This window comes from Boleophthalmus pectinirostris, unplaced genomic scaffold (genome assembly GCF_026225935.1).
Source record: "Boleophthalmus pectinirostris isolate CB_2022bp ecotype Guang Dong unplaced genomic scaffold, ASM2622593v1 HiC_scaffold_9, whole genome shotgun sequence".
Lineage (NCBI taxonomy): Eukaryota > Metazoa > Chordata > Actinopteri > Gobiiformes > Gobiidae > Boleophthalmus > Boleophthalmus pectinirostris.
The window spans coordinates 20,657,461-20,672,213 of record NW_026571541.1 but is presented as its reverse complement, the minus strand read 5'-3'; the positions used below and the strand labels follow the sequence as shown (position 1 = coordinate 20,672,213).

General features: G+C 38.1%; 2 protein-coding genes and 1 long non-coding RNA gene across 3 annotated transcripts in view; all 3 read left to right on the top strand.

Annotated features, from left to right (window-relative positions):
* The first annotated feature begins 66 nt into the window (after positions 1-66).
* fxyd6 (FXYD domain containing ion transport regulator 6) lies at positions 67-4,657 on the top strand. The gene is made up of 8 exons (XM_020918088.2): positions 67-482; positions 2,730-2,783; positions 2,992-3,015; positions 3,246-3,281; positions 3,379-3,453; positions 3,529-3,565; positions 3,680-3,729; positions 4,353-4,657. The coding sequence occupies exons 2-8, from the start codon at positions 2,735-2,737 to the stop codon at positions 4,385-4,387; spliced, it is 306 nt and encodes a 101-aa protein (XP_020773747.1). The 5' UTR covers positions 67-482; positions 2,730-2,734; the 3' UTR covers positions 4,388-4,657.
* Positions 4,658-8,699: 4,042 nt separating this feature from the next.
* Positions 8,700-11,342, top strand: LOC129412583 (uncharacterized). Its single transcript, XR_008633758.1, has 3 exons — positions 8,700-8,786; positions 9,161-9,279; positions 11,211-11,342. It is a non-coding gene; the product is annotated as an uncharacterized LOC129412583 (long non-coding RNA).
* A 2,290-nt stretch (positions 11,343-13,632) lies between these two features.
* The window catches only part of LOC110154108 (cell adhesion molecule DSCAML1), a 60,302-nt gene continuing 59,181 nt past the window's right edge, over positions 13,633-14,753 (top strand). The window contains 1 exon segment of the mRNA XM_055166976.1: positions 13,633-13,690. Coding sequence (XP_055022951.1) covers positions 13,648-13,690 — 43 coding nt within the window. The 5' untranslated portion in view covers positions 13,633-13,647.

Sequence of the window (14,753 nt, the reverse complement as noted above, 5' to 3'; positions counted from 1 at the left end):
GAAATGAACTTAATAATATATTATGTTTTAAATCTACAGACAACAGTCCTAATATTTAAAGTCTGAGAGAAAAAAACACTACATTGTGAATAGAGCGTGGATTATTACAGGTGGCCCCATGAAAACGCTGGAGTGATAAAGAGCTGTGGCGCTGCACACCAGAAATGGCTAGTTTAGTAGAAAAGCTATTCTACAGGGTCATCACATCACAGACAGTCAGGGCAAGACTACGGGCGCGTAAACAGGAGCAGCCAACTATGAACGTCGGTGTTGTTGCGTACGCGCGCGTCAGAGCGGTTTAGCCACTGAACATTCAACTCCGGGGAGTTTATTCGTTTGATCTGCTGCTTTTAGAACCTGGACAATGTGCATATGTTGACACATTATTAAATATTACAACAACCGTTTGGAAGAAAAAACGCTAATAGTTTTTGGTAGTTTTTGAACATCTTTTGTAGTCTACATCTAAAACAAAACAAGAGGTAAGTCTATTAAATCGTACAACAAATCTTCAGATCTCTAAACGTGTAGCTAAATAGTTTATAGAATGTAGTAGGCCGACAGTTAGATGAATATTCATCTGTTCAGTCCAGGTTTACGTGTTGTAACGTTGGTTGTTTTTCCAAACTTGGAGTAGTATTTAGGACTGTGTCACCACTGGTGATAAAGTAATCTACAGGTTGTAGTCCAGTCTAGACACTATGGGAAAATCAATTGGTGCCATCAACTGACATTTTAGACAACAATAACAGCGTGCGTGACATGTATGGTGCTCGTGGAATGGACTGTTTTTGACGAGATATGTTTTTCCACGAGATATATTATAGAATTATATATTAGACTGTTATCTGATGTGTTTACTTGTGTCAATGTGAGCTGTTTAAATGGAAAAGCGCTGTATTTCCTCCTGCTAATCCTGACCGACTTTCCGGGAGCGCCACACCCCTGTGGTTCGTGGCTGTGCTTCCAGCTCTCCTCCACGAGCTGCCATTGGTCGGCCGTGCGTTACTATGGAAATACGTGGATACTAAGCGTCCTTTAGCCCATAGAGGTTGATGTCATGTAAATATTAACCACGATACTTTTATACTGCTCAATTTGCTACGTGACATAGCTTACTTTCGTTGTAATGTTTGTTATGTTTCTGGCTTAGATAAAGTTTGTTCTTTTTTTATGTCAACAATTTTGTCAATATGGATAAACTAACCGAAGTCTATATGTTTTTTCTCTTTCTCAGATGCTTTGTTTATTTGTTTATTTTTATTGTTTCCTTGTTTGTAGAAACATCCTTCCTGCTATTTTGCTACCATCACCACTGGTCTCTTGAATCACTTTTGCATTCTCTTATTTAGAAAGGAAATGGACATGTGGTATGTGAACTAGATCTTCTCAGGTACTGGGCTGATTGTGAATAGTGAAGCATACTAGTACAGTGAGACCTTTCACAACGGTCTTTATTCCAAATAAAGGCACACTAACAGATGGATGAGTAGGTCTGCATCCGTTGTTCTGGAGCACTGACTGATTTTAATAGTTACTCCAACTCGGTCCAGATTAGTTGAGATAAATTATTAGATATGCAATTACATAGTAAATAAGCACTGCATTTGTCGTAAATGACAAGATTTATACCAAAAAGTGATAGAAATAACATGTGCCGAGTTGAAGGTTTCCTATAAAATGACAATGTTGTGTCTTCCATTTTGGTCTGTAAGTGTGTCACAGAGAACCTGCAATTACTTTCTTATTTATTGTGAATAATTTCAAATGTAAAACAAAAACAAGCAAACAAAAGAAAAAATAAATAAAACCAGTGCAGTGTGGTACTTCCATAATAACCTAAATTTGCAATTGCAATCATATAATTGATCTTAATAGTAATATTTTTTAACATACAAGATGTTTCTGGTGAAATCAGATTTGTCTGGTTTGAGATGATTCCCCATTATGATTCATTATGAGCTTTATGTTCTGTATCACTCAAACTGATGGAGGCAGATGAGCAGCAAATCAGATTAAGGCACTCATGTGGTCCATCTCTGCAAAAACCTCCAAATGGACGGAGGCACTGGCAAACAGATTGTATTTAGTACCATAATGTAGGGAGCTGAAATACCTAGGCCTAGATGACTGCTTATTATTGTGGACCTAGATCTAGAAAAGTTATTTCAGGGCACCTCCATCTCTTATCATCACCTTAGTTTGTTTTTTCCTTAAGCATTGTGTCCTGCAATCGTAATCAGTTCACCTATTTAAAATCTATTGAACTGTGAACTGTGTTGTCAAATAAATGAGTAAACATTATGGTAAAAGTCATAATTTTTTAAACTCAATCAGATTACAAATAAGCAAGAATTTAAAGTCTGCTACATGGTTAAGATAATAAGAAAAGTGTAAGCTGTGCAGTGGTACCTGCAAAATGTGTGCATTTCTAATATCATATCTTTATTTAGAAACTCAGTTGGTTTATGCTGTGCTCAATCTGCCTACATGAAAATGGGCCAAGGTTGTGTGATGTCCGTTGGGAGGGAGTAATCTTTGTCAAGAAAAGGGGAACATGCATGCAGGCGGTGAACACACATCGTTATGCAAGATGAAGACTGCTCCCTGTGGATTCACTGCTAGATTCCAAGGCTGTCTGTGCTGCCAAACAGCTTTATGATATTATATAAAAATAAGCAAACATTTCCAAAGGTTTTATCTATTTTTATTTACTGTCTTTTTAACAGTTGCCATGGAAATGAGTATGCTGTTTCTGTCTTCCCTATTGGTGTCTGTATTTGGTGAGTACCCCACTACGCACAAAACATGTCCCAACACATGAACATGTACTTCATCAATCCACAAGGAGGCAGTGTTGTGAACAACCCATCACAAAATTCATGTCGCCACATATTCAGCAGTTCTCCTAATACCATACATGATATTTACATGATGTAAACTTGACACTAAAATTAAATTATGAAAAAATCTATCATTTTTCCTTCACAGCCACTTCAGACTCCAGTGTCCCTGGTGAGTGTTGACATTCTGCTGCAATCCAATTAGTTATCAGTTTGGTGTCAGTGATGCACTGTATTGTTCAAAAACAAAATAATTTTAGTCTATTATTGTTACTGATCCTCCTGAAATTATATCACATGCATTTTATGAACCTCTAGTATCAAACATAAGTGTGTTGTTCACCCCAATGCCAATTTATTGTATGTTATAAATTCTGATTGACTTTTTGTTGTCATTTTCAGATGAAGAGAAAAGAGATAAAGACCCATTTAGCTATGGTAACTGTTCCATAAGAATGTCTGTGCCATAAAGTTACAGCAGATGAGAAGCGTGTATTATTTATTGTTTTTGTACGGATTTAATGTTGTTCTCTAGACTATTACACCCTGAGGATCGGTGGGCTGTCGCTGGCTGTGGTGTTGTTCACATTGGGAATACTTCTCATTCTCAGTGAGATGAATTTTCTTTACTTGTATGTTAATGCTCCTGAGTTAGTATGATACTAATGCCCTCTCATGCTTTCAGGTCGACGGTGCCGCTGTGGAGCTAACAAAAAAACAAGGTATATTTCAAGTAGTAAACATCTTCATTTAAATGAACTGTGACGAGCTTCAGAATTTCATTAAAATACATTAGATCATATTTTTCATAGGCCTTCATGTTCTTGTTCATTTAGGACATCTGGGGATGAGGAGGCACAAGAGGAAACCATGATTGCCTCTAAGTGTAAGAAAAGTTGCTTTTCTAATACCTACACTTTTACTAGCCTTAAAGCTACCATCTGTAATTAGACTGGCCTGACCTGGCCCAGTTGTGTTCTCACCACAAGATGCTATCTACGGTAGCTGTTGTCTGATAGTGTACCACAGACGAGTCTGGTCCATGGCCAAGGAAGGGGGAACAGGTTTCACATTTGCAATCTACTGGTCAAAAAAAGCGAATCAACTTAGAACGCCACCTTTAACAAAACTTGAACAAACAATAAATGAATAATGAACAAATTGTTTAGGTTTAGTTTAGTTACTATTGAATTAAGGGGTATTAATTAAGTAGTGTCATTTGTTTCCATGTTCTCATTCGGGTTCAGTCTTCATGCTGCAGCTGTATTAATGCAAAAACAGCCATGATCATGACTTCTGAATTTGGTAGTTTGAATCCACTTCACATCACTACTCAGTGATCTGAGGTCTGAGGGCTGATACCTATTCAAAGCATAACATATTTTGAAAAAGTGAATTGCATGACAATGGTCCTTACCTGAAGCCCACTGAGAGCCAGACATTACTAAGGCTGCATATTATTTATCTGCTGAATGATTAATGATGATGATGCTGTTGTTGTTTGTCCAGCTGCAGCAGCGGCCAAAGCAGAAGAAGGGAACTAACCTCTTCGGACCAGGCCAGCCTCAGGATCACCTGCCACACTCATTAAGACACTATTCACACTCACAATATACATGATTACTGTGTTTGTGAGATATTATATAGCATGGGGGCTGATTTATAATCTGGAACATTAGTTTATGTTCTGTTCAGTGTCTTAGTGCTCCTTGTCTGTGCCTTGTATAACACTTGGGTCTAATCTGTCTTTAAAAGCCAATGTTGTCATGTTACTGACTTGAATTACTTGTTACATTAAATATGCATTAAAGATTTATGTAGAGAGATATATAGAAGCATATAGACATTATATAGAGTAAAACAATCACCTCTCTTCCTGTTACGTTTTCAGTAAGAAGGATCTCAAATGGCATACTGTACTTGTGAGTCACGACTCATATGTGGGTCAGCTTGTCTCCTTGTTTACCTAAAATGTTTCATATCATATTATTAAACTAATTGCAAGATTAAAAAAAGTTTAATGCCATATGCAGTGAAACAGCAATACAATTTCCATGGAGACAAGCAAGAGACAGACCTCCACCTAGAAAGTTTGCATTGTGCATCTTTAACTTAGCATTCATTTGAATTCATTTGTATGGTAAATGTATTTACTTAATAGCTTATGGCAGGGCTGACAAAATTGACCCATGTGCCAAATGCGATTTTAAATACTTCTGCTATCTAAACTTCAATAACAAATATTGCATGGAGAAGAAACAGATCTACAATAATGTGTATTAAAAGTACAGTGGCTCTGTGAAAGTTATGTCAACATGCAGTCATCTGAATTTACTGTTTTGATAAACAGTGGCCTTCAGTAAAAAAAGGTTGAAAATCCCTGGTTTAGCGAGTTGGTCCAAGGCTCTTGTCTGTACTTTTCTTATATTGTTTTGGCTATATGCCTCTCTATGGACATTTGCATGATAATGCTGTTTTTGACATTCAGTTCCAAGTTGTGTAGTTTTCATGCTAATTACAATAGTTTAATTAACACAACATAATTGCAGTCAACACATAGTCATATAATTATTCAAAAACAAGTGGGACAAAATTGAGAATAAATTGGGTTCCACAAGAGAACAGGGGCACAAAGGTTCTAAATAAACAGTACATGTTGTTTGATGTTTCTGGGCCCATATACAACCTCATATGAGACCATCTGTATTGCCACTGCTCTGATGGAGCACTGGGATGATTTGCAGTTGTCTCCTCAGTAATACTATAATAAAGAGCTGTCTCACTGCCTTCCTCTCACCACACAGCAGCATTGCTCCATCTCTGGATTAGCTTGTCCAGAAAACATTGTAATTAGCATTCCAAACAGAGCCAAAATCTGTCATCACTCTTATCCACTATTTTTATGTATTTAAGAAGCAAAACATCAGTCAACATTATGTTCCATTAAAAATAGATTGATTAAAGCCAAGTAAAAATGTATGAAATATTTTCAGAGTAACTGTAAATCTTTTGATTTCAGCAGATTTGCTTTGATTTGTGAAAATGTATCAGAGATTTTGCTTTTGACATAAATAAAGTCTAAATGTGAAAATATGGTGGGCATTTCCTTGGAACTAGAGAAGCAGACATTTACTGTGCATCTGGGCCTGTACCATTACTTCCAGATCATTCCATAATTTTACTTACAAGCTTTCAAAAGTATATCTCCACCAACAAATGGACTCTCTGTATTTGAAAAGGACCTTCCATCCAGACAGAGAACATAGACCAAGGTCAAAAGAGTTGCTCCAGAGGTGAAAATGTCAGCTCTTATAAGGAATTTCATGACACTGTAAATGTGTAACAAGGAACAGAGAACAACAGTGATTGAAGACACTGAAGCGTGGCTGAGAGGGAGGGTGGATCCCAGGGCACACTCACACTCACCATATTGCAAAGTCACACTTATAAGAAACAGGAGCTTTTAGGAGTCCAGGTGAGTTGAAACTATTACGTTTTCAGCCATTTGTGTTGTTATATCTGCTTTGACTGTGGCTCAAATTTCAATCTTTAAAATTTTTTTTTTTTTTATGGAATGGTGTAAAGGGAGTTAGAGGTCACTTGTAATTTGTTACATTTGTTTCTTTCTGTGTTAAAATACAGAAAATTGCTTATACATTTTTGTATTACTATAATGTACAGTACAATATTTGATCAAAAAGTGCATTACTTAGCTGCTGAAGGAAAATAAAAAGTAACACCTTTCTAGCATGTTGCACTGATCTAGGGACAAATCCACTTTTAATTAGCAGTCCATGTCAGATAATCAAAGTGTTAGAGAATATCTTAATTGTGTTATTTATTCCTATAGTGGAGGAGTTGTATGTGAATATGACTTACAACAAGCCCATGCATACAGCATAAGGAATTCCCATTTCTATATTTGCTTTTCTTGATTAAACACTTGATTAAAGTCTTTGTGCTTGCACTTTAAAGGAAAAAAAAAAAAGAAATGCCATGTCTTATACTTAACCTCTGGAGTATTCAAGGTCCAAGGTTAATAAGTGCTGGAGTTTTATGATCAATGAGTAACTGTAGTCTATTATGGTCTATGCTCACAAGATATTGGAATCCTAAAAAGTAATTTTCCCAAAAGTACTTTTTAATGGCATGTTTAATTAACCTCATACAGATTTTTTCTGTTAAAATGTTTTCACAAAAAAAAGGAAAAAAAAAAAAAAAAAGATGAATGGTGGACAGTGGGACTAATAATGTCAAAACAAATCATTTCAGAGTCAGTCAGTTATATGTCAAGTCATATAGAGTTTTATACTTTAATATACTGGTCTATTATAAGATGAAAGAGAAATACAACTTCATAATCTCAGTCACAGGATGAGAAAAATAAGTCTTGTGCTCAACGTAGCATATAGTGTTACTGCCCAGACTTTTACTATTACCCTGAGCTGCTTCAGATCTTGATCTTTGTTTAAGACCCAAATTAAATTTTTAATGTGACAACTTTAAAAGCCACCTAATGAGTGCATCCAAATGCACTCATAATCTGTTTTTTGGGGCTAAGTATAAAAATATATAAATTAACAACTTAAAGTAACATTGACATAACATTATATACATTTATCTCAACTCTTGTTTCTTGACGTTGCATACTAGGTTTTGTTCTTCTGTTTTACAGCCAAAACACAGTGAACAGAGCAACATGTCCTCTCCTCAAGGTCAGTCAAGTGTGCAACAGCTGGACCTATAACATGTGTACAATGTTCATAAAATTATAACAGCAAACTACCATGAATAGAACACAATTAGTCATAATTCTTTATCCTTCCCATAGACTGTATAAAAAATTAAATTTATAGTCTTCTTGGCCCTGGTTTTATTGAAGTCTTGAACTGTATATTTGCCTTCACAGGTGCAGATATTGACCCTGATGCAGACTTTGTGTATGGTAAGAGACTCTTTTAGGATAAAGTCAATGTTTTTGGAGATGTATTCATTCAGTCTCATGGAATGGTTGTGTTTTGTCATTAAGACACACCAAGTACATACATATAAAGGACGTCAGCATGTGCAATATTGGTATTAATACTGTGCGTTATTGTAGACTATCATACTCTGCGAGTTGGAGGTCTGGTGTTTGCTGGAGTTGTAGTCTTTCTTTCCATCATTTTACTGGCAGGTAACCAAGTACTGTGAATTTTAGCAAAAATACTATTAAATGTAGCTATTGCTACTGTGTTTCTCTTACTTGTTAATATTTTGTATTAACGTATTATTATTTGTATTAACAAATAAACATATATATGTTCTTGTTAAGGAAACAAGCTCCTCAACTGTGGCAAGTCTAAAGTAAGTGACATTTAGATCCAAACATGGATTTATAATGACCTCTACTGGTCATTTATAATTATTACAACAATACATAAGAAAGTATCTTTTATGACCCAACTTTCCTTTTTACTGTCACCATACAGCCAAAACCTGTCGAAGAAGACTGAAATGTTTCTGCAACAAACCCACCAAACCTGATGCATCCCATGTTGTCGAATACCATTTGTAAAACGATGATTTTGTATTAATAAAATAACATGTATGAGTGCTGTCCAGTTCATTGTCTCGTCTACATTTCTTGCACCTTCAAACGAATCCAAACTAAAGCGTGCTAAATAAAAATATGGCTTCAAATTAGCCTAATGTAATTAACCAAGCGGCAAATATTATGGAGTCCTTTTTCAGCACAAAGAACCTCAGAGAGCCAGCCCCGAATTAAATTGTACTAACATCCGTTTTCCACAAGATGGCAATATAAGCCCTATAAGACCTCTAGAGGCTGGAACAAGGGAGGCCCACACGTGTTCGCTTGGGTAAATAGGCCACATGTGGGGCCCCTGTTCCGCTGTAGTTTTCAATCGCTAGACGCATATGGGAGATACAACTTCCCGACTGGTGAGAATGTGTGAATATTACATTAGCTGATTAAACAGCAGTGCATTTCTTACTTATTCATGATATTCTAGGCTATATGTTGACGTTTTCATGTTAAACCAAAGTATAGTTTTGATACATTTACATTTTGCTCCTTACTAGGGATCTCTTTCTCCATCACGTGAGAGCCACACAGCTAAATCTGAGCGTGGCATCACACTGTATTTGCACCATCGCTGCAGAATGACAAAGCGCATTAATCATACCGCCAGAAAACAGCGCCTGATTAATTATCCCTGTATAAATAAGTCGTTACAGTCAGAGACAGGAGCTGTCGACTGCCTCATTCCCAAGGACCCCCCACCCTCACTCCTCTTGCTTTCTCTATCATTCAGGATCAAGACATTTGTGCGAGAAATACTGAAACCGTCGCACAGCAGTTGAAGCAGGCAGTTCTACCGGTCGGGCCCCTCAGTGTCCACATCAGCCGATTTCCATAGAGGTTACTGTTGAGGTAAGCATGAGAAGCAAAGTATTCCACTGTTCACTTGAGCAGATAACATCAGAGTAGTACACAAACACATGGGGCAGGTGTGAGGGGCCAGGGCAGAACTGTTCCCATAAGCATTTTAAGTCTCAAAGTCATTTGTGAGCCCCTGACATCTTATCAGAGGTCTTCCATCACAACGGTTCTTTAAAGTTTGTAGACCAGAGTAAAGGATCCCTCACACTTAACTGGTTTTAAACGTGGAAATAAACCTGGGGGCTCATTTATAAAACTTAACCGGAAATTGTCATAAAAATGTCTTTCATGGACAAAATACCAACATTCGCAAACTTGCTCCAACTGGCACAGGCAGCACATGTATCGCCTTCTGTCTTATCTTTGAAAGCACCAACACACAAAGTGTAGACCCCTCATTTCCACTACATGTGTTACTCATCACAAACTTTCTGTTATAAGTTACATATGTAATAGTTTTGTACAGACGCAGGTTTCATAAATAAGACCCCTGGTCTGGACCTGGACTAAACGAGGTCTAGGACTTCAGAGGTCACATAATACAACCCAATCCACAAGCAAGCAGTCAAACATCCATCAAAGGGCTTGAGACAGGGACAATAAAAGTTTGAAAAAGTGATGATGAACCAGGCTACTAACAACAAAGTTAGACGGTTGGATTCAGATGACATCACAACATTCTCAAGTGCCCATAGTTTAATACTGACGTCAAGGGCAGGTCAAAAGTCTACGGCAGTAATGCAGATGTTTGAACCTGGTTTAATATTGATAGCTGTATAATTAAGCCTATTCACATAAAGCGAGAACCTGACAGTTTATGCTTTCTTTGTGTAAAAGTTAACTATGCTTTGTTGCATTATACATAACACAGCTGTTCTCAGACTTTAAGACCCAAGATTAACAGGGCAAATTTGTGAACACTTTCTCTGTCAAAAATTAGAGAGTTTTTTTTTTTTTTTTTTATTCTGACATCAAGTTATAGAAAGTTGTGGATGCAACTCATTGATAGATGACTAAAATATTTTAAATTGAGCTGAAAACTTGTCCTATTTTATGGTTAATATATCTGCACTTACAAGGCCCACCTACATGAAACAAAAACTGGCTTTCAGCATAAGTAAACAAAAGTGTACATCTCAAAAGATTACATGGGGATTACACAGACACAAACAGTGAAAATATGTCTTAACACTAGCTTCAGAAAGTGATTACCTTATTCAGCCCCATATATGTGACTGTTGTCACTCTAATTCATTACAATTAAAGATGAGTTCCAACATTGGGGATGGGCTCCACAAAGTTGCTGTATTAATCTTATAGCTTCGAACTGACAAAAATCTGCTGAATAATGGTACTACTTTCTGAAGCCATTGTGAATATAGAACTTCTCTTTAGTTTATTTATAGTGATAGGCCTGGTAAAAACAGAGATATTACCCCTAAATTAGGCCAACAAATCTGCAAACTTGCCATTAAACAGGAGAAACCACCATAAAATTCTGACTAGCCCTCTTTTTTACCCATGAGCATTTTAGAATATTGTGATGTCACTTGAACACAACCTATTGTATTTAAGCATAAGAAAAGTGATTATGAAGACCCTTCTTCTTCAGTAACATTATCAGTAACATGAACTACTGCTGTGTTCTACTGTGTTCGTGTGTCTATAAATTGTGTGAATATGGTAATGCTGACTGCTCTGATCCACAGGTGCTAACTGTGTCCGCAGCCCTCAAATGGTGCATTGTGCTCTTTTAATGATAACATCTTTAATTGTGACCACTGGGTGTCACTAGATATCGCTGATCATTATCTCTGTACCCTCCTCTGCCATTTTCTTCTATTCAAATTAAAACATGCATAATGAACACAAATCATGCACAGAGCCATCACATTTGACCATCTTTTTTATATATTGGACAGGCTTGTGACATTTACAGAGGAATTTGAGTCTCACGCCCTGTTAAAAAAGAACATCGGGTCTTTGGGTTGGTCCCACAGAGGACACCTCCTGTGGCAGCCATCTTGGAAATGGCGATATAGCACTGGCATGGTATGTTTTTGTCTGCGGGCATCCTTCTTATTTGAGATAACATAAAAATTCCACTTGTTTTTTGCAATGGCTTTCGTTTTCAGTCTATTCCACAACCTTGCTGCGGTGCGCCTTCTCAACCATGCAAATAGGCTCATTTACAAACAGGAAAAAAACAAATGAGAGGTAAAAATGGAGCGTTGAACATCCACTAAAAAGAGTCCCTCCCTACATGCACCTCCTCTGCCTCCTGCCCCATCCCTTCATACCCCGTTCAGCTCATTTGAATAAATTAACACCCCCTGATGCTCAATGTCTATGTATGTGCATGCTCATGTAATATTCACATGTATGCAGCCAGTCACACCTTAGAGGAGGAAATGTACTAAACACATGCTCTCTTATGATGTGACGAAATACGCATGACAGGACTCTAATACGCTTGTGATTATAACATGCAGACCTTAGTTGCTTTGAATATGTCCCTGCCAACCTTAATGATATGGAACCATAGTATTATAATACAAGTTATTTTGTTTCTGATTTTACATAAACTTGACTTTCAGATGTTTTCTCTTCACAATTCAGACTATACTGTTGCTTAAACTGGTCGTGGCAGTGTGTAATACGGGATACATTATCTCTAATATGATCCTGGCATGTAGTCAAGCCTAAGGGGAGCTCTGATTGTCCACACATTAACATTAACATCCACATTAACTTATCTTACCTCACTTTCTGTCTGCTGCTGGTCCCTCCCTCCCTCCCCTCCCTCTGTATTTTGCGGTTTCCTTATTCACTCATTTTCCTCCTCAGTCAACAAACTCACACTCCTCCTCCTGATATCTTCTCCTCTATCTCCAGGTAACCACTGATGGGGCAAATGCTGGAAGAAGTCACATGGCTTGACTTTTTGATGTGAGCTCTAGTCTAGTGGACTCTAGGACTGGGATGGTGGAAGCCCAGTACTGGCCCTCTCTGTGTGTCAGGGACCATGACTGTCACTAGCTCACAGACAGTACAACCTGCTTTGTGCTGTCAGGCCCACTCACATCAGCTCTGTAACCAGCTCAAACCATGACACTCACTTCATGTGTTACTGTAAAAGGCTGTGGTGCTGAGAAGAGCCTTACTGTGTCAAGTGTGAAAATGAATGTCAAGATGTACAGAGTGTGGGGACAGTATGAATTAAAGACATCTAAACAAAGATGCCACATTAGAGCTTCCGCATCTATATATCTTTCAAACTGTATAAAGAATTGTGAGTGTGTGTGTATTTGTGTGATAGTGGGTGTCTGCTGTCCAACATGTTACACGTGGAGCTCAAATACAGGGTGCTGCCATACCTGCCACACCACAATGCTTAAAGTATGAATTTTAGTTAGCTGGGGCATCACACACAAACGTAAAGGTTTGCAATGAGAATCTACAGATTAAGGAAGAAAAACTTGATTGTTGATATGATATGGGGTCATTAAAAGTGCACAGTCAAACTTTTCTACTGGGTGGTACATAACTTGCTTTTCTGCTTTTCAGAGATTGAATAACTTTGCCTGAAATGTTCCACAGTATGGGATTAAACTAATTTAACTTATTTAATGAATTACATTTGTTATTACTAAAGCCATGCACTCATCTCTCTGTGTGGTCACCTCTCTGCAGATCCAACCTGTACGCTGGCCTGGCGCTGTCACCACATTGTCTCAATGACATGCGAGTACTATACCACACTGCACATCTCCATGGCGAAAAGTTACATGGTGCACCTTTAAGGTGTGCTGCGCAAAATGTACAGAAGGTCAAATGGTAGTTTCCTTCTACACAGTCTATTTAGATTATACTCCAGAATGAATTTGGTTGAGCTTCACTTTTGAGAAAAGAGCATTAGAATACTGAGGTTTGATTTGCAAGTAAAATGCGCTCGTACGTTTTCCTTTCTTAGTGGTTAGTAATGGAACTTTTCGGGACACAGCGTTTACAGTCAGTGTTACAGAAGTACATCTAGGAGAGGTCCGTATCTTCGTCTTTGCCTGAACGTCTGTGGCTCACCTCTCCACCGCGCCGTAACACTGGGAGAACGGGGGTGGGGCGACGGCAGCTTGTCCCGGTAAGGGGAGGAGAGAAGAGAGGCAGAGGCGGTACTTTTTTCCGCGGCTCGTTTCGCGGCGCTGGAGATTGCGGGACCAGGGCTGGAGAAACAGCCGGGGAGCATCAGCACATCCAGTCCAGCACAGTCCTGCCTCGCCTGGACCGACCCCCTCCCCTGCTCTGTGCACTCTTTTTGGGGACTGCACAACATTCCTATGAAATATAACTGCTTTTAATGGCATGTGGCTTGTAACTTTACTTCTGCTGTATTCTTTACAAAAAGGTAGGTGGAACTTTCCCAGTCATCTTATTAAGACATTGTTTGATGCTGAAGTTATTGTAACTCAGTTACACCTTAACTTTTCTGTCATTTCAACTATATTTTGCCGTACGCATTCATAAATGTATGGATTCTCACAATTATTTATATGGCTTCCAGGGCTCTGCCAATGATGTGTTTTAGCCTAAAACGATCACGAACGTCGGTTCTTATCAAAAATCAATATCACTTGATCTGTATGACTGTAGTGAAAGTCGCGCTTGTTTGAAGAGAAGAGAAAAAGGTTTGGTTCAAATGGGAAAGTCGATCGTATTTGTGTTTTGCATAATGAATGTGGAGACGTCGTGAATATGGAGGCTGCTGAATAGGAGAGGCTGATAAGGATCTGCAGGCGCGCACGGAAAGACTGGCGACCCCGTGCACTGACTTTGACCATAACTCGATTGTTTATCTAGAAAAACTCATAAGTTTCAGCAAACTTTAACACGTCAGGAGGCACTTGTATCAACACCTTTCCAGTGATGTGTGTCAGATTGCTTTTCTATATTTGGCAAAGATCCTTAAAGGTATGCACTATATTGCATTAAACACAAATTAAAATATAAGCACACATGAGAAGGACAGGCATGTGTTAAGCAAAGATTGATGGAAGGCGCGTGGATTGATGTCTGGGACACTGAGCACTGCAAGGCTTTTAATTTAGAGATAATACGTCCCAATTGGATATTTAAAGACGTGGTCGTATATTACATCTGATTTCCCTGATTAAATGTTGTAAGAGTAAGTGTGTGGCGCATATACTCAGTTGTTATCTTGCTCGGTCTAATTATTCATCCACCATTTTCTGTGGCACCAGATTGCACTGATTGGCTTCGCTCTAAATACTGCGGAAGAAGGAGAAGTGCTCTTTTTGCCTTGGAATATTCTCTGCTTGTTTTACTGTCTATTGAGCATTATTAATATTAAGAGTGGATTATTGTCTTTACACCCAAAGTCTGATCAATATTAAGTATTGTAAGATACATTTTTCTCTCACTTCTGTGGTATAAATGTGACAGTGACGCCC

Bases quoted from the DNA above. Each gene is read 5' to 3' on its own strand.
- fxyd6 (XM_020918088.2), top strand. From the start codon at position 2,735: ATGGAAATGAGTATGCTGTTTCTGTCTTCCCTATTGGTGTCTGTATTT. The intron at 2,784-2,991 runs GTGAGTACCCCA...TTTCCTTCACAG, and splicing joins CCTATTGGTGTCTGTATTTG to CCACTTCAGACTCCAGTGTC. The intron at 3,730-4,352 runs GTAAGAAAAGTT...TTGTTTGTCCAG, and splicing joins AACCATGATTGCCTCTAAGT to CTGCAGCAGCGGCCAAAGCA.